The following is a 25,511-nucleotide window of genomic DNA, read 5'->3' on the forward strand; positions in this document are numbered from 1 at the left end:
TCTGTGATTATGAATGTTTTTAGTATCGAAATATAGATTAGCTTCCATTTCGCCGCCATTTCATTTTGTGCTTCTGAGCATAACATGACATGGCACCCATTTTCAATAAATTATTTTTTTGTATATCATAGTAGTGGTGGCTAATTTTTTTCAGCTTAGCCTATAAAATAAATGCATTTTTATGTTTAATTTTCTCATTGACAATTAAATTTGCAGTTATTTTTTAGCAATTTTAACATGATTTATACCTTTTTAACTGTAGGAATACCATACAATAAAAAAACACTAATTTATAATTTAAATATTGTATACCTAGATATTTTATATAGGTATATTTTATACCTAGATAGATTAGAATCTAATATAATACAAATGATAATGAATAATATACAATTATATAGTATGCAATCATAGGCGCAAATAGAGGGGGGCTTTAGGAGGTATTAGAACCCCCAATTTTACAAATATACCCTCAAATAATGTTCTTGTTTATGTATCAAAAACTTTTTTTTTTTAAAAAACGTCTTGTCACCAGACATTTGGCTATTAAAGAATATTTCTGTAATGAAATATAAATGAAAACAATATAACTCGACAGTTGACAATATTCACATTTTGTCGAGTTCAAATCTATTTGAAAAAGATAGGTGAATAAATCTTATATAAACTTAAAATTTTGTACCTGTATATTTTAATACTTATTGTATTCATTTGTATACAAATTTTTGCTCAATAAACCTATTAAATACAGAGCTTAAGCACCCTCAGTTTTTTAATGAAATTACGCCTATGTATGCAATATTAGCTGATCCCACGGCGATGTCCTCGACAAAGTAAATAATGCTGTTAGATTAACTCTGTCTTAAAATTACAATACAAATATTATGATTATTATAAAATATGTAGGTATGCTGTATGCTGTTTTAAAAAAAAATCTGACCAAAAAAATTATTTTTTGTTTTCACTCTTTTTAATACCGTTAGGGCATGCATTTTGGAAAATACTTCCACGTCTTCTACATCATAAAACAAAACTATAGACCAAATTTAATCCTCATAGCAAGTTATTTTATATATAATACAATAATTATAATAGTACAGTAGTAGGTATAATAATATTTATTGTTTATTTTAAAAATTTTTTCTTGATTAAATATCAGCAAAATTATCTATAATGTTTTCATATTTAATTTGTGTTTTTAATGTCTGTTTCAAACATTTAATATTGCGAGTGCGTTTAGTCTCTCTTAAGATATTGTTGACCTTAAATATGTTTTTATACGGCGTTGAGTTGAAAATGATCGTTTATACGTTACCGTTAATATAGCAATGACTATGAAGACCATGTAATTACACTAAGTCGTCTTAATTTTACTTAGTTAATAACATTAATTTTTCTTCATTTAAAGTGAAAAAATATAGGTAGAAAAAAATTAAGATATATATGAATTAAAAAAAATAATATTAAAATGTATAATCAGTTTTTAAATAAATCTTCCTTTTTACAAAGAAAAAATTAATTTTTTGCTTATTTTATCTGATGCCACCTTTTAAGTGTGCCGTCCCCGAGCAATTTCCCACCGGTGAACCGGTCTCCCTCCTTTTGAAACCGGCCATGATGTTCCTACTTAATATGGTTTAGACCAGCGGTTCCCAAACTTTTTTAGTTTACGCTAAACTAAAAATAAAAAAAATGAATTGTGCCTCCCATGAATAAATAAATAACAAATTTACAGTATTTAAATATACAAATATTTTTATTGTTTTAACAAAATAACACGGCTCGCGCCTCCCTGGTCGAGTGATTACGCCTCCAAAAAGAGGCACGTCTCATAGTTTGAGAACTGCTGGTTTAGACTTGAAGAGTTTCAGTTTTATAAAACTTTTAAATTACCTAAAAAGTCCATAGTTTTGTTGAATTGTTTATATTCTACCCAAGGAATCGGATAATCTGCAGAAAGATACACAATTGTTATTAATAGTTTTCATACCATTTTAGGTACTAAAAATGATCTGATTTTGAATAATATTTAAACATTTTTATTGATAAGAGATATTCAACAATTAATAAAGCAAATGTTAGAAGATACTCTCACAAATGTAATATATACCTTCAATGATCTATATATAGGTAGTTGGATAATAGATTAACTATAGGATGGCGCTGCTGACGTCAACTTACACAAAATAGGACAATAAAAATAAAAGAATAACACAATAAAATACAATATACAATACACACAAAACTCTCCAATCACCATATGAGAGATATTTGAATGGTATTACTAATGGACTGTCATAATGGAATCAGGAATAAAAGCAAAGTAAAAATTGATTGAAGTAAAAGTCGATTTGAATTTATCAGTTGATTCTAGATCTAGACCGCTTATAATGATCTGGGTACAAATACCATTTGAAACAAATCAATAAATGATATGGACCAAGGGAAGTAATACCTAAATAACTCTACCTGCACAATTGGTTCAATAAATAAATTATATATAAGATTGTATTATGATATTAAATTGTATAGTATATTAGTAAAATATTATATTACATTATGCTTTGAATAAGTGATATTAAAATTAAAATTACTTACAAATTTGGTACAAAATAAAAGATTCTCGTTGCATTGGAATAAGCACTAAATAATAATTTAATACCATAGGTACTATTAAAATATTTTAGGATTAAATAAAATAAATAATTTTAATTGGATATTTGTTTATAAAAATATGAATTTCAACGAATAACTTTCTTACATTTTTATGTGCGCTCGTCATTAGTAATTAGTATTAATGCAAAAGTTATGTAGCACAACAAAACTATTATGATATTTCATTTTAGATATTTATATAATTATGAGCATAAGCGTGCAAACGGGGAGGCAGGGGAGGCGGCTGCTCCAATATTTTATATTATACCTACAAATCGAGGGGAGGATTAGAGTCTGGACCTTTTTAGCTTGGTATTGCCTCCCCTGCCAAGAAGACATACCCACGTTTATAATTATGAGTCGTAGATTATAGATGATTAAATAAAAACATTTAAAGAATAATTATTGAAACTAAAAGTATATAATACCTATTAATAATATCATGAACATAATACATACCTATACCCATATTGTTTGTGTTTAAATTATAATACAATTATTAAAACTCACATTTTTCCTCCATTCTCTTTGTATATTCATCATACGTTTCACCAAATATCGGAAACACTAGAAACATGAAAGTATTTATTGGTTATTACTTACAGTTGTTAAGTTTAAAAAGCAATATTGTACTTGCATTTCATGCACAAGCCTATGAGAAAACTCAAAATTAAATTACAAAAAAAAAATAATTTAATAAATAACCATTTTTTTTATATCAATTATCATTATTAACTTTTTAAAGAATGGATATATAATCAAATTATACTAATAATATGTATACATCAGCAGAATATGTAAAATATAGATTTCTAAAAAATTGGTCTATCAATTCACAGTCGATAAAACCATAGCTGTTATCATTTTGTCATCAAAACAAAAATATGTTATCTAAAATTTATTATTATTTATCATATATTATTGTCAAACTCAATGTATTATTATGTTATTTAGTTTTTAATTATAATATAATCTTTCATTTTGTACTAAATGAAAATTATATTTAATCAAATATAAAAACCTAGTCCGTTTAATTTCAGAATCTCTCCACTTGAGTAAAATTCTGTACTTTAATTTTTCTCCATTAAATATAGGTAATTATTTTCAAAATAATAGTTAACAATTTTTTTAACACGCATAGTTATTTAATTGATTACCTTTATTTTTCCACAATATAATCAATCATTTGTTTTTAACCCCTTGTTGTTAAATATTTTTAAAAATATTAAAAGAAATAGTTTCTCCTTCAATATAAATGTAATAAGCTATACTATAATCTATAGTCTAAAAATATTCAAAATATCAAAATATTTATGATATTAATTAGTGTAATACATTTTTAATTTTTATAAAAAATAATAAACATAAAAATCACATTAAAAATAATATAAATAAGTTAACATATTTTTGTTTGCACATTATAGATTACAAAATTATTATAGAGCCACTTTATCAAAAACATTTTTAAAACCCTTATTTACTATAGTTAAAATAATGCTTCAATTTCAAACTTTGGTAGTAGTTTCCGATAGCAAAATGAATATTTTTGGTACATTAGAGATGGTCAAAAGTAAGAATTATCAAACAGTTTTCAAAAAAACTCGAGAAAAACAAAATAAAGAGACGGAAAAACGGTAATTTTTACGCAAAACTAGTTTTCGACAAAATCGATTTTTTTAATATTTATTTATTTTTATTTTAAACGCCATATGGCTTTTATAATATGATACATATTAATAAAGTATACCTACATAATAACATATATATATAACAATTATTATTATACATTGTATCTATAAATTTAATTATACAATATTACATTAGTAGGCTTCAGAAAGTTAACTATAATAGAAACAAAAATCTAAATTAGAAATAATTTTAACTTGTTTAACTATTAACTAAATACATAGCTCTCCTCCTTAGAGGGTCATCATCAAAACAATTTCTTGTCACTGGAACAAGGTAATAAGCGTCTCGTGAACGAGCTGTTTTTGAAATGCGAAAACCTAAACCTATTCTAGCTAAAAAGCAAGGGGAGTAAATTACCCCAAAAACTAAATCATTTAAATGTTTAATGTCATTCATATTTCTCCTTTCACTCATAGTGCATAAATTTAGCGCTGTTAAGATGGATTTATAGTCATGAAGTTTGTGAATAATGCCAATAGATCGAGAAACCATATTCAAGAAGCGATGCTGAACACATTCGGTTTCAATTATATCTCATTTAGTCCTTAGTGACGATAAAACAGAGCTATACTCTACAATTGATCTTACAAGAGAAGTAATAATAATAGACATCTTTACAGACATGACAGACTCCTCATGTCGTCTTATAAACCCTAAAGATCGCAATGCTTTGCCTAGTCAAAATGAGGTGTAAAAGATAACGTTAGAGTAAAAAAAAACCTAAATCTTCAACTTGGTTTATACGTTTTAGCATCACGTTATTAATAAAATAATCATACTGAATAATAATCATATTATATAATCTCGAAAAAAATATAACTTTATATTTATGGATTGCCAACTTCAACCCAACTGTACTACACCAATGAAGTAACTTATTCAACTGTTTTTGTAATAAAATAGCATCGTTCTCAGATTGAACACAGTTAAAAAATTTCATATCATCTGCAAAAAGTATCTATTTACTATCTATAGATTTACATAAAGAGTTTATTAGAAAGTTAAAAAAAGTGATGACAAGTGTCCACATAATATTCTGAGGATTTTTGATTAAATAAGGATACAAACTGTAGTCGACCAGTTATATAGGATTTTAACCAGGAGAACAGAGGTTTACCTACACCTAAAATATCCAGAATATTATACAACATTATGTAAATTATTCAGTCAAAAGCTTTAGAAATATCGGCAAATACAGAATGTGGAAAAAGTCTGTGTTATGTTGACACACACTACTGTACGTCTACACAACAATTACAACACATTAACCATTCCTCAAGGCTAATCATTCGTACTGAAAATATAACCATCTGCCATTGTTATCAGTGCACTTTTTCTTCATATTCGTTGAGCGTTGGGCGTCGAAAACAAAAACCGACGGGACTAACTTTTACAACACCCTGTATAACATAAAATCGAATCATAATCTTGAAGCTATCTCTGATAAATGAAGAAAATTCTAATGCTCTAGTAGTTGTGGAACGACCGCTAAAAAACTTATGTTGATTTGTTAATAAAACTAATTTAAATCAACGTTCAATACATTTATAAACAATCTTTTCAAATAATTCACCATTCAGAGGTAAACCAGAAACTAGACGATAATTAATTACGGAACCTGGGTCTAGTGATTTATAAATAGGTGAAACCTGACTAGTTTTCCATACTAATGGAAATATACCTTTGATTAATGAAAAATGAAACAAGAACAGTAATAGAGATTTTAACTGTGCCCTGATACCAAATAAAAATTGAGCTGATATTCCATCAGGTCCACGACTCTTAGTTGTTCTAAGGGATAATAAATTTTCGTCTACATCATTTAGTGCAATAATAAGTTTAGATGGAAAAAATGAAAATGATTTGATTCCAAGATTTTCCGGTGATTAAACGGATTTAAAAATACGTGCAAATAGATTTATAATACCTACATCTGATGTAATAATATCACCATAATGGATAATGCTTGGGATACCTGATGTATTTCGACGGTTATTAATAAATGACCAAAATATATGTGGATCACTCTAGAGAGAAGTATTTATCATACTTAGATATAGGACGTATAAGCCAGCTTTTACTCAGTTTTGAATTGAGCACGTAACAAAGAAAATTTATATCGATAGTTTATAGTACCAGACTGTTATAGTTATTTGTGTGAAATTTTTTTTTACCAACAATTAATTTTTTCAATTTGGATGTTGCCCATATAGAGAAAGTTGAGCGACGAAATAAGTGATCCGGTATATATTGTTCAATTAGCGTTATTAAAATTTCTTACAGACGACTAGCTGCGAATTCAATTCCAAGTTTGTTTAATTCATTTTCTCAATTAATGGTACTCAGAATGTTATTAATCGAGTTAAAATGTACACAGTTAAAATTACAGAATGAATGTTGATCATTCAGTTGGGGTGGAATCTCGGGCATTGAGTATGTAATACTTAATGGAGGATGATACTTATCTGTTATAACTTATGAATCTAATGATGTATCAATGAACGACTAGTCTATTTCAGATGTGAATAAAAGATCTAAAAGTGAACCAACCTGGTTTCAAATGGAATTATTTTGAGAGAAGTTTAAGAAATGATATCTATCACTTAATGTCTTCACTTTATCATTAATAATACCCGATAATTTCAGTCACAAAAAACTATTAGGCTAATTTGCATTTGGTAAATTGAAGTCACCACAGATAATTCCCATATAACACTAATAAGACTGTCACAATTCATCAACGGTTTCAGCATGTGACGTGTAAATCTCGATTGAGGCTGATAATGGTATATGTCCTTTTAATAATATATGTTTCTTAGATATACATAGGTTAATAAATAGCTGTTCAACTGACTGTTAAGTGTAGCACAACATAATAAATAGGGGCGTAATGTCTATATTGCCGATATCAAGACCCCACCACCAAGTACTGGAACATACATTTCTATCCTCTACAGCTCTGAATATTGTAAATCCAGTAAAACCTAATTCTGCATTCACAATGGCTGAGGAGAGCCAAGTCTTAGTTAGTGTAAATATATCATAATTAAGTATAAGTAAAATTATAAAATACGTCATGTATTTTGTCCGGATTCCACGAACATTCTAATACAATATTTTTAGATAAAACTTATAGTAGGTAATGTGCATTGTGGGTTGCAAGATAAATTTTTTTATTATTATTTAGAAAATTATGTAATTTTACATTATTTACAGAAATATTGTAATTAGAATGCTTTTTAATAAAATCAATAAATCCTATAAGAAAATTATCAAACGATACGTGGGCATTAATACAGTTTATACAATTTGAAAAAAAGAAACATGCAATTAGAATTATGTAAATCTATGGCCTCGATCCCAACCAATGACTCCGTTTTTTGAGTGTAGCTTTGTAACTGTACCTTTAACATAAGATATCACTAAATTTGATTCGCCTGATTTATTTCGATTCTCAAGTTCAGTATGAGCAGTACAAAGTAGCTTCCGTTCCAACGTAGTCTTGTCTCGAATTATTCGAAAGCCATCACGGATACTACTCCCGATTCTAACTGCCTGTCTGAATTTGGTTATAAGCTGAGCTGCATTTTCCTTAGACTTACCTACAAATAATTTTTATTGGTCTAGGTTTCCTGGCCATAATTGTTTCAAGACGAATTTATTTGGAATCAGTTGGTAAATCAATTTTAATAGGTGATAAAGCATTAGATAGCTTAGCACGATCATCAAAGTTTCTTTGATTAGTTGAAGACGAAGACAACTCAGGTAAACCATATACTATAACATTAAATTCGGAAGAAGTTCTCTCAGAAATTTCGCGAATTACCTTTGATTCCAACTGAGCCACTCAAACTTAAAACGCAGATAATTCATGACGATGTTCTTATTTTTAAGCTCAGAAATTTTTAATTTTTAAAGAGGTCAAACATATACGGAGTTCTTCAAATTGTACCGACTACGAATTGTGTATTTCAAGAATAGCTTTCATAAGGTAACAATTAGAGAAAGTTGTATTAGTCCGCATATGCATGGTATTAGATGTACTACCGTTTACGGCACTAAGAAGAATGGGGCCACTTTCCAATGGGCTACTTTTAGGTGGAATATTAGACTTAGGTGTCAGGCTCATAATAAGGCAAAGTAGGTATTGCTAAAATAGTATGACGTAAATTGCAGAACAATTGAATAATAATAATAATAATAATAATAATAATAATAATAAAAAGAAAAAAATGCCTTGAATGACTAGAATAGGCCATGCAATTAAATATGTTACTGAGATTAATGACACGTGGCCTAAACATCGTTGGTTCTAAATTGAAGATAACGCTGTCCCGTATTAATACAGATATTTTTTTTTAATGACACAGATAGTTCAATGAAAATAAGCTAGGGTGACCTTGACACGTGCCGGATAACTATTATATCGAGATAATGTGTTGTGTGGCCCGATACATGACGATAAGATATAAATTAAAATATCTTTAATTTAATGCGTTCGTGAAGATGTAAAAACAGCCCTTAATGAAAAATACTTTGAGCGATCAAACTCAACAACGACACCTGATCATACTCACATTTTGTATACATACGTAGAATTTCAAAATGCAAAAAACATTTAACTATTTCTAAAGAAAAACACGAAAGAACACGGAGTAATATTCTGAGTATTATTGTGGATCGTTATGTTATGGTCATAACTCGAAAACTAATAACTATAAATACTTAAAATTTTCACCAAATGTTTATATTAACGTTATCTATACATGGTTAAATTTTAAATCATTTGAGCTATTTATAGACAACTGAAATTTTGGATTTTTCTAAGCATTTATTTTTGAAGTGTTGATAAAAAAATTTTTGGCAGCCCAAAAAAACTTGAAAATTTAATACAAAGTTTTTTATAAGTTTTTCTTATTGAAAATTAAAAAAAAAAAACCAAAAATCGTTAATCACAATTTTTTTTATAAACATTTTAAGCTCACATTTTTACGCAATATGTCAAAATCACGATAATTTACAAGTAACTTTGTAGTCGAAAATTCATAAAAAATGTTGTATTTATATTTAAGGTTAAAAAATTAAACTCTAAGATTTCCATAAATTTTCCTTCAAATAGCTATGGAAAACACTCGAGTCCCATTTCATTATAGGAAAAATGTTATGAGCATTTGATTTTTAAATGTTTACGAAATCGCGTAACGATAACGATTTATCCTCAAACGATTTTAAATATTTGTTATTATTCAAAAAGTTTATGTCATAGATACTTGAAAATTTGTATGGAATCATATGCTTTCTTAAAATCCACAAAAAGTATAATATGCACTTCTTTATTGAATTCCCACATTTTTTTAAAATTCTACCTAAATCATAAAAAAATGATCTAAATGATCTCAATTGAACTTATTTTGTCTGAAACTTACCTGGTAATCTCATATTATTCCTTCCACAATTGGCTTTATTTTATGTAATACGCAATAAGTTAGGATTTTATAGGTTACATTTAGTAATAACATGCCTCTATAATTGTTACATATCTGGGATCATTATTTTTGTGAATATGGCACACTAGCGCAGTATTGCATTCCTCCAGGAGTCTTTCTTCCGACTAAATCTTTCAATAACATTGTGTATTCTTGATATTGTTTCCTCGTCTAATCTTTTTAATATTTCTCCTTGAATTTCATATTCTCCAGAAGATTTTTGATTTTTTAGCTTTTTTATTTGTTGTTTTATTTCTTCTCTATTTGGGGTTAGGCATTCACAAACATTGGATTCTACTATAGCCCATTCAAAAGTTTCTTCTGTTTTTAGCATTTGAGTAGTTCACAAAATATTGCTCCATTTTTCCAAAATCTCTTCCTGTCCAGCTGTTAATGAACCATCATCATTTTTCAAAAACGTATTATGTATTCTGAATCCACTTCTTATCGAATTTACATTTTGTTACAACTGTCTCGTTCTATTCATTTTCGCGTCTGCTTCTGCTTCTTCCAATTATTGCTGAGTGTATTTTTGTTTTTCATTTCTGAATACTCTACTTACACTTTTCTAACGGTTTTTATACGTAATTTCTTTCCTACTTTTATGTTGATCTCTATACCATTAAATTAATATCTTCTATCTTCTGATTTAAAGCTTTTTTACACATGTCATTAAATCATGTTTTTTTAGCAGTCTTTAACTTTCCAACTGACGCGGCCCCGCGTAATAGCCATTTGAATTCAAACGGCATTTACGCGGAATGCCGCTAATTACATTTCTTACCAACCGCCAGATGACGACGGACGACACCGACGTGCGATAACCGCATACGAACCAACCGAGCCGCCGACACCGCGAACCGGACCGAGACGAACCAGTCTTGAGACCCGCGCTTACCAGCACACAGCTAGTCGACTACATCCCCCTTTTTTTTTTCATCACAAATTTCGTTTCTTACAGGTTTTTTTTTGTTATTCGCTTGAGCTTGTTCTTACTGTTTTTTTTTTTAAATAAATATCTCCCACTTTCCCACAACCCGTGGTTTTAGTTTTTTATTTATTTTCCTTTCCTCAACACTCAACTCCTACACTCGTGACGCCGTGCCCACACCAGGACCCGCGTCACAACTTCTGACTCTATCACTACCTTTCTAGTACCTTTAATTTTCTTCCATTTTGAGTCAATTGAGTCATTTATATCTGTATCTATCCTTCTAATTTTTCCGACATCTGATGTTTGAATCTTCCACAAGTATTCAAATTGTTTAGTCTATCCGTATTATATTAATTTATCTATCACTATTCCTTTTTTGTGAGTAATCTTTTTTTATTTTGACTCTCAATTTTCCTTTATCTAAATAGTGATCCGAATCTACATCGGCTCCTTTTATTGTTCTTACTTCTTGAATACGGTTTTTGAATCTCATACTCACTATAATTGATTTGATTTACATGCCTTCTTTCAGGTGATATCCATGTTCCCTTATGTATGTATAGTACAAGACCATTTTTACATGCAAAATCAATCAGTTTTAATCCATTATTATTAGTGGTTTTGTATAAGCTATGGTTACCAATATTTGGCCTAAATATGGCCTCTTTAAAAATGTTTGCGTTTAGGTTACCTAAGACTATTCTTATTCTATATTGCGGTAGTGCAAATAATGTTGAGTCTACGCTATAATAGAAACCATCCTTTTTTTCCTGTAGCTTCGGAAGATACACGTATATTTATGATAGTTATGTCAAAAAACTATGCCTTCATTTTCAGCACTGAGATTCTTAGGTTGACATCTTTAAATTATTTTTATATTATTTGGTATTAAGCTTTTATGTACTGCAAAACCAGTTCCAAACAGTCGTTGTTCATTACATTTACCATAAAGTATTGTTGTTTCTTGAATATCTAATATTACAGTTATTCCCACATAATTACTTGTAAAGCCACTATTTTTCATTTGTTTTTCTCTTTTTCTTTAATAATGCTCCGAGCCACTCTAGGTTTAAAAGAGCAAGTACATTCCATGTCCCAAACAATAAGCATTTTTTCCTATTTCCAGTCATATTATCCAAGTTCCACGTATCCGAGGCATGTATATTAGTTCCTGAACGGTGTTGTTTTAACTTGACAGGGTTATTAGCCCTGTGCATTACCCTCAATCTAGAGGACCAAGCTACTCCAATCACTTAAGATCAGAGTAGGGCTCTTGCAGTGCGCTGGGCAATAGGGACGCCACTTTCCCAGCGCCAAATTTTCACCATCCATTGAAAAATATATCCTAAGCTGACAAATCATCTCCGTTCAGAATCGTTTTTCATATACAATGATACTTATCATTGGATTCAAATTTAATATATCCATTATAGTGACTTACTATACTCCAGAGCTTTAATAACTTGATCACTCTTTTTTATTGTTATTTATTTAAATTATCCCTCAACAGCAAAGGTCATTGAGATTTACTAAAGAAATATGCTATATAGAATTACTAACCTAAATTAAAACCTTACCTATATAGAATTCTTATTACACTATACTAACTTTCTAATAATTGTATATAAATTAAACAATTTAAAAAAAAATAAAACTAAAGAGTATCTACACTACATGCAGATACATCGGTACATGCATATGTCTTGTTTCTACTGAATATAGTTGACATAAGAATGTCAATGTCAATTTGGTATTAGAATAAAAAAAAAAAAATAGTAGAAATTAAAAAATTAAAAAAATTAAAAATAGTTAGATTAAACTAATAATATAATATATATATATTTTTTTTTTGTTATTATTTTTTTTATACATTTTTTCATAGCAATCGGTTGCTATAACAACCAGTTGTTATGAACAATCACCGTCTCAAATGGTAACATTCTTGGTATCTTGGTGTCGGACAAATTAACAGAATGACCCCCAGCCATAAGACATATACATGGTCATATATGTAATTATGTGAGTGGCAAGCCAGAAATAACATATAAGGCCAACCAACTTCAACAGAAAGTACCTGTCCCTATCCATTTATTCGAATTTATATATCACAATATAAATCGAATAAAAAGAGTTCCGAGATACTGGAACACTAACCCATATTAAGGTAAGGTTAGGTTAGGTTAGGTTGGTCTCCCGTGCGCATGAACATGCCATCGGGCGCGTCCCCAGGTTGCGGATAGGGGAACGTCCTGTAGATATGCAGGGTAGCCGCGAAATAAGCCATACCTCCGGGTAGGACGAATAAGCGGTCGCGGACAAGTTCACCACCGGTGGAACGATCGGCCCCCGGTGCCCAGGCAGATCTGAACAACGGCAGTAAGAAGGACAGACGACGCGAGGCTGGCGTCGCCAGTGGAGGCCAAGCCAAAACCACAAATCATGATGGACACAACTTACACACCTGAAGTTACTGCTACAGGGGTATCGGAGACCCCAGAGCCGGCGGTTGGGGGACGGTGATCGCCCCAAGTGTCGTCATCGCCCTCAAGCACCCAAAGCGTAGAAGTGTTGAGGCAGGCTTCTACCGCCAGCAACGGAGCTGGTACTGCAACTGCTGGTAGTGTTGTGAAACAGGACACTACCCTCGGACGAAACTCTGAGTCGGCTACTGAAAACGGATCAGCTGGAGGAAGTGGTAAGGACATACTCCGAGCGTGTGCTCCAGCGGACACGGGCGACGGGATTTCCAAACTATCTAAGAGCGTCAGGTCGCTTAAGAATAGCGTCGCGACGCAAGACGGGGGTCTCAAGCTACTATTTCAGAAGGCAGAGTCACTCGAAATATATATGGAGAAGAGTCGCAGCCCGGCACTCAAAGAGGCCATTGAAGATCTGCTTGCTGTGGTGAAAGGGCTAAAGGACTGCAGAGAGCCCGTTATACTGGCAGTTAACGCTGTACTAACCAACACGCTGAGACTGCAGACGAATGGCAGGGATCTGTCGAACGCCAGCACTCAAGGCCCTAGTGTGTCGTGTCAGACAGACAGAGTCACCACTCCGGCAACATGCACCATGGGCGTTCAAACTCCTTGCTGGTGGGACCTGGGTGGTCTCAAAGCTACCGATGTTATGCAGAGGGAGCAGTCGAATGGTCCTCCGGCCCGCTTGCCCAAGGACGATGAAGGTAAACCGAAGAGCACCGGAGAGAGCTCCTCATGGGCCGAGGTGACGAAGAAGAAAAAGAGGAAGAAGACGGCCACGATCCCTGCCTCTCTTGGGGCTACAGGCGGCAGCCTCAACAGTTGGTCACACGCCTGGTATGGCCGCCCCTACTAAAACTGGTCAGCGCATCAGGTCACGTCCAGCGGCGATCCTGATCGACGTCAAGTCCGAAGACTTCCCGGCTCTTGCCAAAAAAATCCGAAGCGGCCTCGATCACAACGCGATTGGCGACCGTGTTATTGGTATGCGGCAAGCGAAGGCTGGTGGTCTGCTTATTGAGGTCCGTGGCGATGTATCACAGGTGGAAGCGATTCGTTCGGAGATAGCGAGGTCGGCTGGCGAAGAAGTCACGGTGAAGACACTTCGTCAGAACTCGCTCCTTGAGATCAGGGACCTGGACCAGTGGACAACCGCCGAGGAGATTGCACTTGCGGTTGCCTCTTCAGTGGGCGTTGGTCGCGATGCCCTTAAAGTCCTGGGCATCCGGAAAAGCTTTGGGGGCTCGCAGAAGGCCGTGGTTCTGGCCCCATCCGCCTCGGTTCGCGGGTTACTAGCTTCTGGTAGGATAAAAGTCGGCATGGTCAGCTGCAGGGTCAAACTGTCTGACCAGAAATCTAGGTGCTATAGATGTATGGCCTTCGGACACATTGCCAGAGACTGTAGTGGTCCCGACAGGACGCTGTGTTGCAGACGGTGTGGCGAGGCCGGGCATAAGGCGGCCAGTTGCTGTGCTACTCCAGTAGCTGTACAGGAGTTTGCAAAACTCGTGGGTGCGGCTGGTGCGGAATCGTCGTCACAATGATGGTTCCAGCTTCAAACTCGAGCTCCAGGAGCTCATCCCCTCGTATGGCCCTACGGGTGATACAGGTTAATCTCAACCACTGTTGGGCAGCACAACAGTTGTTGTCGCAAACAATGGTTGAACGCGACGCCAGGGTGGCCCTGATCTCCGACTATGCCCGCAGGGTGTCGGATACGGAGCGGTGGGTATCTAGCTCGGACGGAAAGTGCGCCATCTTAGTCGCGGGCGACTTGGCCTTCGACGACCACGGTGCCGGCGTTGGCTTTGCGTGGGCTATCGTCAGTGGCACTTTGTTCTACAGTTGCTACTACACTCCCAACTGTTCTTTACCAGAGTTTTCCAGACGCTTTCCTAAGCGGTCTAGAGGCGTCTGTTCGTCTCCATCCCGGGGATCGGGCCGATCTCGTCGTTGCCGGCGACTTCAACGCTCACTCTGCGGAATGGGGCTCGGCAACCGACGACGCGAGAGGGTCTTTGCTCTCAGACTTTGCGTCGGCACTTGGCTTGTTGTTCTGTAACATTGGCTCCAGGCCGACGTACAGTCGTGTCAACACGGAGTCGGTGATAGACGTCACTATGGTGAGAACTCTACCTAGCCACCACCCGTTGGTTGTGGACTGGTCCGTGCTCGAGGACACGTACTCGGCTAGCGATCACCACTACATCACGTTCGCTATAGCTGCCACGGGAAGACGTCAGCCCTCTAGCGGTATTGGTGGCACTTCTTCTCTGCTCGGCTGGTCATTGAAGAAGCTCTGCCCCGAGGCGCTATCTGCGTACTGGGAGGTGGTGGGCGCACCGCCCCCGCTGCCACCGAATAGCACTGCGGACGCACACGCTGACAGGCTCTACGGACTGCTCTCTAAGGCTTGCGATGCGTCGATGCCGCGTAGGGCTGCGGTGAGAGGAAAGACTGCCGTCTACTGGTGGAGCAATGAAATCGCTGAGCTGCGGAAGGCTGCCATCGCTGCCCGCAGAAGATATCAGCGCGCTGGACGTAGATCACCGTCGAACTCGCGAGAAGGTGAACGCGATGCGTATGGCAAAGCCAGGTCTGACCTCAAACGTGCCATCAGGAAAGCCCAAGAAGAAAGTTGGAAGAAACTCTGTCTGTCCGTGGACAACGACCCTTGGGGCGTACCATATAGGGTAGTGACCAAAAGGCTCGGTCGTCGCGCTCCGGCCCTTGACCGGGATACGGCTGCCAACGTTGCTCGCGGACTATTCCCGTCGCCACCTCCCACGGACTGGGACAACATTCCTTTGGTCAATGAGGAGTTGGCGGTCCTCGCAGACATTTCGGATGTCACCCCGCTAGTGCCACTCGTCACCACGGATGAAGTGGAGCGGGCGATCTCCAGGTTGCCGACGGGCAAAGCGCCGGGACCTGATCGGGTGCCTAACGAAATAATTCGGTTGGCTTTCAAACGTTTCCCGGAGGAGTTCGTCGACTGCTATAACGCTTGCCTCACCGGTGGTACCTTCCCTCATAGATGGAAAAGTGCGAACCTGGTTCTGCTGCACAAGGGCCAGGGCAGACCTCGTGATCTTCCGTCCAGTTTCCGTCCAATTAGTCTCCTGGACGGGGCTGGTAAGGTGTTCGAGAGAGTCTTGCTTAACAGGTTGGAGGAGCACGTGTCCAGGGTTGGAGCTATTAGCGACGCGCAGTATGGCTTTAGACGAGCGAAATCGACCACGAATGCGATAGAAGAAGTTCTGAGCGCAGCTAGAAGAGCTGCGCGCGGCCCTGTGCAGGATAGGGACTTGTGTGTGCTGGTGACGTTGGATGTCAAAAATGCTTTCAACTCGGCACCCTGGAGTCTCATCGACAAGGCGCTTCGCAGATGTGCGGTCCCAGCATACCTTACCCTAGTCCTGAGGTCGTACATGTGTGCCAGAAGTCTGGTGGTGAACGAGGACTTGTGCCTGCCCGTCACGTGCGGTGTCCCTCAGGGATCGGTCCTCGGTCCCACCCTGTGGAACTTGTTTTATGACGGTATTTTGAGACTACAGGTACGCGAAGGGATTAAGCTTGTAGCGTTTGCGGACGACGTGGCGGTGGTTGCTATGGCGCACAACTCGGAATTAGTGGAGCGGGTAGTCAATCCAACGCTCGAAGATATCGCCGACTGGATGTCCTCTAATGGTCTTCAATTGGCTCCGGAGAAGTCGGAGTGCGTGGTGTTGACCAATAAGAAAGCCTACCGTGCGCCTAACCTGTCGCTCCAAGGTTGTCAGGTCCCTGTGAAGAAAGCCATCAGGTATCTGGGTGTCCGGCTAGACACCAGGCTATCGTTTGTGGACCACATCGGGTCCGCGGCGGCTGGGGCCAAGAAGGCGGCGGCCGCGCTCGGGAGGCTCATGCCCAACGTCGGTGGTCCCTCACAGGCAAAGCGCTCGCTTCTGATGAGCGTTGTTCACAGCCGGCTTCTGTATGGTGCTGCGGTCTGGTCCGAGCCCGCCTTGAAGACGCAGAAGAACAAGAACATGCTCTTGCAGGCTCAGAGGTGCGCTGCGCTTAAGGTGGCTAGATGCTATCGCACCGTGTCAGACATGGCATCCCTGGTGCTGGCCAGGATGCCCCCGGCCTTCCTGCAGGCCGAGGACAGAAAGAATGCGGTGGCGGCAAAAACAACCGGTGCCGTGCTGTTGAAGCGAGAAACCACGGCAAGGATGATCTCAAGCTGGCAGATGGTGTGGGACTCGACGTCAAAGGCTGCATGGACTAGGCGCCTTATCCCAGACCTGTCGAGGTGGTGGCACCGTGGGCCGAGAGCGATCAGCTTCCACATGGCCCAAGCCCTCACGGGGCATGGCTGCTTCCAGCAGTACCTATGGGCTAGGAGTAGGGCGCACACTCCAGCCTGTTTCCACCGCCCGGCGGAAGTGGACGACGTCGAACATACACTGTTCATCTGTATGTTCTGGAATGCGGAAAGACGAGAGTTGGTGGAGTCCTTGAAACGACAAGCCCGGCCGGAGGATGTGATGGACCTGTTGTGCGAACCAGTGGTCTCCGAGCATCCTGTGGATCCCCAACAAAGGATGAGGATTCTGGATACCGCAAGGAAACGGAAGGTGCTCTTCATGAAAATGGTTGAAGACATTATCGGTCGTAAGGAAGAGTGGAAAAGGGCCAGGCAGCGAGTCGTCGCAGAAGCTTAACTTTATTTTCGTTCATTATAACTATGTGTTATGTTATGTCTAAGTTTATATTCACATAAGATTAGAGGAATTTTGTTTGTTGTGGGCTGAACTGGCCAATCAGGGAGGTTAGAGGCCCCCATTTTTTGTACATTTTCATTACCTATGTTGTTTTTGTAATGTCTGTTGCTGTATTTTATTATAATAAATGATGCGGACAGGGAGGCCGCATTGGGGAAACCTATTTCCCTCCCTGTTTCGCGGTTCAAAAAGGAAAAAAAAAAAAAAAAAAAGGGTTCGGAAATTCTGTTACCGCATCAGGGGATTCGGACCCCCAGATGCCGGCAGTCGGGAGTGAGCAAGTGGGCTCCCGGGGGTCATCATCCATCGACCACAGGACTACAGGGGTGGACAGCCAGGCCCCTGTCAGCCTAAAGACTACTAGTGCTGATGGACTTGCGGGCAAACTCGCAGCGTCCAAGAAAACGCAGAAGGAACCTTCTACCCCACCGATGGTACTGGCTATGATTAAATTAAGAGCCTTAGTTATGTCCCAAAACGACATAATAAATAAGTTGTGTACTGAAGCTGATATCCTAGAGCAAACCTTGTCTCTCACAAGAAGCGAGAGGGTCAAAGACGGAATCTCTAAAATTGTGTCCTCTGTTGAAGAGCTTGCTCAAAACAGACAACCCCTGCACAGCGCCCTCAACGATGCCCTCCAACTCGCACAGCAGTACCCCCAGCCAACGCAACCTTCGAAAATGGCTAGCAACCAATGTTCCAGCCAAGCAGATCCGAAACCGCCTCTGAAATTGGACACCTACCACGCAGACGTACAAGTCAGGCTAGACCGCCAGGACGAGAAACTCGAAACCATAATGGCCTGTCTTCAAAAACTGCAACGGGAAAACAGCTGCGACGAATCCCACGGAAGGGCGAAGGACAAACAGCCAAAACCCAAGAAGGAGACTCGGAAAATTGAGACGATAGTGGACCACACGGCAGAATTGAATGCACCGACTAATGTTCCATGGACTGAAGTAGTAAAGAGGAACAACCACAAAGGCAAACAACGCCACAGACCAGAGGCTGTCGTGGTCCAAGCCGAGGGCCTCACGTTCACTGACATGCTGAAGAAGGTCAAAGCAGACAGGGAAGTACAAACGATTAGCGCAAATTTCACTGGGATATCCATGACAAGGGCTGGCCATCTCAGAGTGGTCCTTAATAAGGGAACGTCAGATAGGGAAATCATCTCCAGAACGCTGCAGAACGCAATCGGTAACAACGCCAAATCTATCACCTTTAAAGACTTGACTGAGGTTCAGATAAGCGACGTTGACGAGGAGGCAACAGACTTACAGCCATTGCGGAAAAAATAGGCAATATCGACTCAGTGAGCATTGCCAGCAAAAGGAAGGTGGGAAGAGGAGTCCAGCTAGTGTACGTCTCCATCCCCTCGGCAGTCGCTCACAAAGTCACTCCAAGACTCAGGATAGGTTACACTAACTGCAGAACCAAACAAATGACAGAGGTGAAAAAATGTTTTAAATGCCAGGCCTTCGGTCATACCCGCTCCAGCTGCACTGGGACAGAAGTGGAGGACCGATGCTGGAAATGCGGCGAGATCGGACACAAGAGTCGTGACTGCGAGGGGAATCCCAAATGCTTCCTCTGTAAAAAAGAAGCAACAGACGACCATATCCTGGGCAGCTATAAATGTCACGTCTACAGGCGGGCACTGGAAGCAACCAAGACAAAATAAACGCGAAACCCATAAAATGCATACAGATAAACCTGAACTGCTGTAAAGCGGCTCAGGCCTTAATGCACCAGACAGCGTCGGAAAAAGATGCAGACTTCGTACTCGCCTGCGAATATAGCAGAACAGAGGGCCCAAACTAGTACGCTGATACCACAAACAAAGCGACTATAGTCAACGTGAAAAAAGCGAGACTAGACAACGAAGGACGCGGGGAAGCAGGATTGAGAGCACACGGCCTGAGAATGTACTCATGCTACTGGTCCCCAAATTCAACTCTCCAAGAGTACACAGACTTTATAAGCAGACTCGAAGCTAGCATAAGGAGCGACTCCACTGAAGTCCTCCTCACAGGGGACTTCAACGCTAAGCACTCATACTGGGGATGCCCTCTTAACGACAGAAGAGGGGAAATTTTGGCCGATCTCATCGACGCCACAGGTCTGGTGATTTGTAATAGGGGCAATCGCAGCACATTCAACAAAGGATCCATTATCGACCTAACGATCGCATCTCCACGCACTGCCCAAAGAACGTCAGAGGGGAAGGTACTCGACGAGGAATCCCTTAGTGACCATTTCTACCTGACGTACGAAATTGGCACAGAAACCATAAACGGAGTAACCCCCAGAAAGCCAAAGATCGACCTGCTGAAACTGAAAGCTTCACTCGTTCCGGAGAAGAACCACCCGTCCCTAGATTGCACTGATGCCGAACTAAAAGCATCGTCCCTCACAGAAATCATACAAGCTTGCCAGAGACCAGTCCACTCGGGGCAGATACCTAGAAGATCAGTACATTGGTGGAGCCAGGAAATAAACGCCCTACGTACTACGGCCAACCATCTCCGTCGAGTGTTTCAGCGGAAAAGGAAGCGACTTGGCCCCGCCGCGAGTGAAACCGAAAGAATTCAGGCCAAAACAGCGAAACGCGACTTGGTCCTTGCGATAAAGAGAGCTAAGGAAACTGCTTGGAGAAGGCTTTGCGATCAGGTGCAAGAAGACACGTGGGGCCTGCCGTACAAGTTAATAATGGGTAAACTAACTAGACCTCCTCCGATTCCGGAACTAGGCACCCCGGGACGCCTTCAACATATTGTGCGCGGACTGTTTCCTCAACACCCCGTGAGAACTGACAACGAGTTCCTCCCGACACCAACCAACGGCGAACCAAAACCCACTATCGAACGCACAGAGCTTTTCAATGCCGCGAAAAAGTTGAAAGTCAACACATCCCCGGGCCCGGACGGCATAACAAACGAAGTGCTCAAAGTTATCGTGACGCTGAACCCAGATGTGTTGACCGACGTATACAATACCTGTCTTTCCAGCGGGGTATTTCCCGAGACTCGGAAAAAAGCACGGCTTGTACTGATCAGGAAAGGAGACAGACCCCTAGACACTCCGTCATCATACAGACCATTATGTCTTCTAGATTGCCTAGGCAAGCTATTCGAGAAAATCATTGACAACCGTTTGAGGGAATTTCTCGACAACAGTGATGGACTACATGAAAGACAATTTGGATTCCGAAGAGGACGCTCTACCATTGACGCTTTGGAGACGTTGAAGAGTATAGTCAAAGGAAGTAAGACAAAAGTGGGAATACTGACGTTAGACATTCAAAACGCTTTTAACTCGGCTCCATGGAACGCCATTCTAGAAGCTGTCAGGGAAAGGGAAGTCCCTGGATACCTTCAGAGGATAATACGAAGCTACCTAGATAACCGGCTATTGTGCTTCGAGTCTGGAGGAATGGAGGAGAGGATGCCCATCACGTGTGGTGTTCCACAGGGATCGGTCCTCGGTCCCACACTGTGGAACATCCTTTATGACGGTCTCCTTCAAACTCGTCTGCCCCCGGGAGTGGAATTCTTGGCATTCGCGGACGACGTCGCACTAGTCGCGAAGGCCACCGACTCCATCGGACTGGAACAAAAACTAAACCTCTCGGCTCTGAGAGTAAACGACTGGCTAACGCGGACAGGACTCTCGCTAGCCGTTCACAAGTGCGAAGCAATGGTGATCACTAACACGAGGACCCACAACGAAATGGCCATCACTATTGACGGCCACCGCGTTGCATCAAACAGATGCGTCAAGTACCTGGGCGTTCACATCGACAGCGGTTGGCGGTTTACCGAACACGCCAGGACCGTGGCGGCCAAGGCGGGTAAAGTCGTGCAGGGCCTGAGCAGGATATTGCCAAATATAAGTGCAACAAAACCCACTAAGAGGAAGCTACTGAGCAATGTAGCTCACTCTATTATGCTCTACGGGGCACCACTATGGGCCGAAGATATGAGTGTGACAGGTTGGGTGGCATTTAACAAAGTGCAAAGGCGCATGAACCTGAGAGTGGTCTCGGCCTATTGCACGGTCTCTGGGGACGCACCCGGGGTAATAGCTGGTATTGCCCCTCTGGACCTACTGGCCAAAGAGCGCAAACAGATGTATGGGGAACGAAAGCAATTGAACCCCACAACGGATGTAAACATCGCAGCCGAGTGGCAAAACCGATGGGACGGAAGCTTAAAAGGCAGATGGACTCACCGACTCATCCCTGTTATAGAACGGTGGACGGCCAGAAGACATGGAGAAGTTAACTTCCACCTAACCCAGGTGCTCAGTGGACACTGGTGCTACGCTGAATACCTGAAGAGATTCGGCAAGCTTGAGTCCTCTGAGTGTTGGTACTGCGAATACCATATTGACGAAGCGTATCACACGGTTTTCATGTGCGATGCCTGGCACGCACGCAGGAATACAGTGGAGACACTCCTGAACGTCAAACTAACACCGGAGAACTTGGAGACGATGCTCAAGTCCAAAGGAAGCTGGGAAAGAATAAGCGACTTCATCCATCAGATCATGGCAAAAAAAGAAGCAGACGAACGTGCAAGACAAACCCGCTAGTTAAGTTAAACATTGTATGCCTGAGTGCAACCTACAGGGTGGTTAGAGGCCCCCCCCCTTTATTGTAACTTATATAATTGTACTTATTTGTAAACTAATCTTGTAAAATTGCATCTCCAATAATAAATGATGGTGGCTAAGGGGTGAAATAACCGAGAGGTTCGTCCCACCCTTAGTTACCGATTCCACATGTAAAAAAAAAAAAAAAAAGGTTAGGTTGGTCGGCGGACTCCCCCGACGGGACCCACCTTGCCGCGGTGGGGGAGCTTGCGGGCCTTTAATTAGGTCTTTCCAAGCTGTCCCAGCCCTACTTGGGCTGTTCACGGAGCCTTACCTTAACTGGTTGGGCAGGCTTGGTCCACCTACAAGCGCTTGCAAACGGACATAGGTGAAGGTAACACTGACTCTAAATCCCCCTGGCGGTAGGGCTAAAACGCGCGGGAGAGTCACCCGTTAAAACTACGAATGGAAGTTAAAAACGGAAATTTGGTTACTGCGCCAGGGGATTCGGACCCCCAGGTGCCGGCAGTAGTGGGTGGATCCGGGGTAACAGCCGGGTCCAATGTAACGGGCCCACTACGGTCGTCATCATACGACCGTGAGGGTGCGGGGGTGGCCAGCTAGGCCCCCGCTACTCTAGTAGCTACTAGTGCTGAGACCAAAGCCGCTCAATCCTCCACCTACGTGACGGTAAAGGCGCTTGGTAAGCAACTAATGGAGCAGGACAATGTGTTCAGATCTGTAATAACTAAAGCTGGACTGCTCGAATGCGTTATCGAGAAGACTAGGTCCGAGCAGATTAAAAACACAGTCCATTATTTATTATCGGCGCTGAAAGTCTTTAGAGACAGTCGGGACCAGGTCACCAGATCTTTTAACGCAGTTACAGATATTGTCAGGATGGAGGAGGCGGCCAAATCGGCAAAGATTGTGGTCGCGGCACCAGCTGCAATCAAGAAAAAGAATGTGGGGACTCAGTCACCGTGTTGGTGGGACGCCCCCCCCCCCCCCTGAACAGTGTCCCACGAATCAGCCAGGTCCTAACTGGACTGAAGTTGTGAAGAGGAAGAAGAAAATCTCGCAAAAGCCGACTATGCCCGAAGACTTGCCCGGAGACTTGCCCGGAGACGTGGCAACCATAGTCCAGGGAAGGACCCTGAATCGCAAGGTTCGATCTCGCCCGCCGGCACTACTGGTGGAGGTTAAGGCGGACGAGTTACCGGCATTAGCCAGGAAGATTCGTGGGGGCGTCGATCGGGAAATTATCGGTGACTCCATCATCGGCATGAGACAGGCAAAATCAGGTGGCCTACTCATCGAAGTCAGAGGCGACCAAGGGCGGCTCGACGCGGTGCGTTCCGAGATCTCCCGCTCCGCGGGCCCCGAAGTTGAGGTGCGGGCGATACAGCAGAAAATCAAAGTTGAGGTCAGGGACCTTGACCAGTGGTCAACCTCTGATGAGGTGGCTCAGGCTACGGCCGCCACCACCGGTGTTCCATTGGAGCAACTGAAGGTCATCAACCTCAGGAGGAGATTCGGGGGCTCCCAGTCGGCGCTGGTTTTGTTACCAGCCGGAACCGCAAGTGTACTACTTAGCTCTGGACGTATCCGCGTTGGAATGATTAGCTTCCGCGTTAAGTTGGCTGACCAGAAGCCTAGCTGCTTCCGATGCCTCTGCCCCGGCCACATAGCGAAAGAGTGCTCTGGCCCTGACAGGTCAGGAAGCTGCAGACGTTGTGGTGAGTCAGGACACAAGATAGTTGCCTGCAACGCGGCCAATACCGCAGTTAGTGCTTTAGCCAAGTCCCTGGCGGCGGAGGCTCCATCTCAGAAATGAGCGCGATCAAGGGGATTGGAGTCATCCAAGTCAACTTGAACAACAGTTGGATGGCCCAACAGCTACTCCTACAGACGATGGCTGAGCGTAGATCGCGAATTGCAGTCCTGTCCGAGTACAACCGGCCGATGGGCGACTCCGACCATTGGGTCGGAAGCCTGGACAGTAAATGCGCTGTGTTTGCACCAAACTCCTCCGACGTGACATTCGAGGATCAAGGAGCGAGCGTAGGCTTTGTCTGGGTGCGGCTGGGAGAGTTACTGCTGTACAGCTGCTACTGCACTCCCAATTGCTCAACTAGAGAGTACGACCTGTTCCTGGGCGGACTGGAAATGTCGATTGCGCAACAACCAGGATCAACAGCGAACCTGGTCATCGCAGGGGATTTCAATTCTCACTCCCCGGAATGGGGATCAATGAGGCTAGATCCCAGAGGAGCTATGCTGTCGGACTTCGCCACGTCGCTGGGTCTAACAGTATGCAACGTCGGTTCTAGACCCACCTTCAGACGGGCCAATGCAGCCTCAATCATTGATGTTACGCTGGAACGCTTTCCCTCTCGCGGCCGTCAGCTAGTCACTGAATGGTCGGTTCTGGAGGACACCTACTCAGCAAGTGATCACCTGTACATAGAATACCAAGTCTCTCCACGAGCAATGCCGGATACCACGCGTCAGACCACGATAGTTAGGGCACCGGGTTGGGCAATTAGGAAATTCAACCCGGCGGCAGCTAAATTGTTCCTCGAACTCTCTGGTCCGCCATGCTTACCCTCACCTGTAGCTCTTGCCTCGGAGCACGCCGAGCGACTCGGGGCCATGCTCTCTGCCACGTGCGATGCCTCCATGCCACACAGGCGGTGTTCGAGGCAAGGAGGGCTGTCCACTGGTGGAGTGAAAACATCGCTGCGCTCCGCAAGACTGCAATCTCAACGAGGAGAGCATACCAGCGCGCGGGCCGTAGATCGGGGAGGGGAACCCGGGAGGCCGAACTCGAAGCGTACAAAAAAGCAAGAACTAATCTCAAAACGGAGATCCGCAAAGCACAGAAGAGAAGCTGGTC

At 41.1% G+C, this 25,511-nt stretch overlaps 1 protein-coding gene across 4 annotated transcripts in view; it reads right to left on the bottom strand.

The window, feature by feature from the left end:
• LOC114121906 (uncharacterized) overlaps positions 1 to 25,511 on the bottom strand; it is a 106,804-nt gene that overhangs the window by 58,486 nt on the left and 22,807 nt on the right. For all 4 annotated transcript variants that reach the window (XM_050199103.1, XM_050199102.1, XM_050199104.1 and 1 more), the window contains exons 10-12: positions 3,166 to 3,222; positions 2,599 to 2,643; positions 1,894 to 1,950 (exon numbers count right to left, since the gene is read on the bottom strand). In XM_050199103.1, the coding sequence (XP_050055060.1) occupies positions 1,894 to 1,950; positions 2,599 to 2,643; positions 3,166 to 3,222 (159 nt within the window). The remainder of the gene's footprint in view (positions 1 to 1,893; positions 1,951 to 2,598; positions 2,644 to 3,165; positions 3,223 to 25,511) is intronic.

Source organism: Aphis gossypii, chromosome 2 (assembly GCF_020184175.1).
Source record: "Aphis gossypii isolate Hap1 chromosome 2, ASM2018417v2, whole genome shotgun sequence".
NCBI classification, from domain to species: Eukaryota; Metazoa; Arthropoda; class Insecta; order Hemiptera; family Aphididae; genus Aphis; species Aphis gossypii.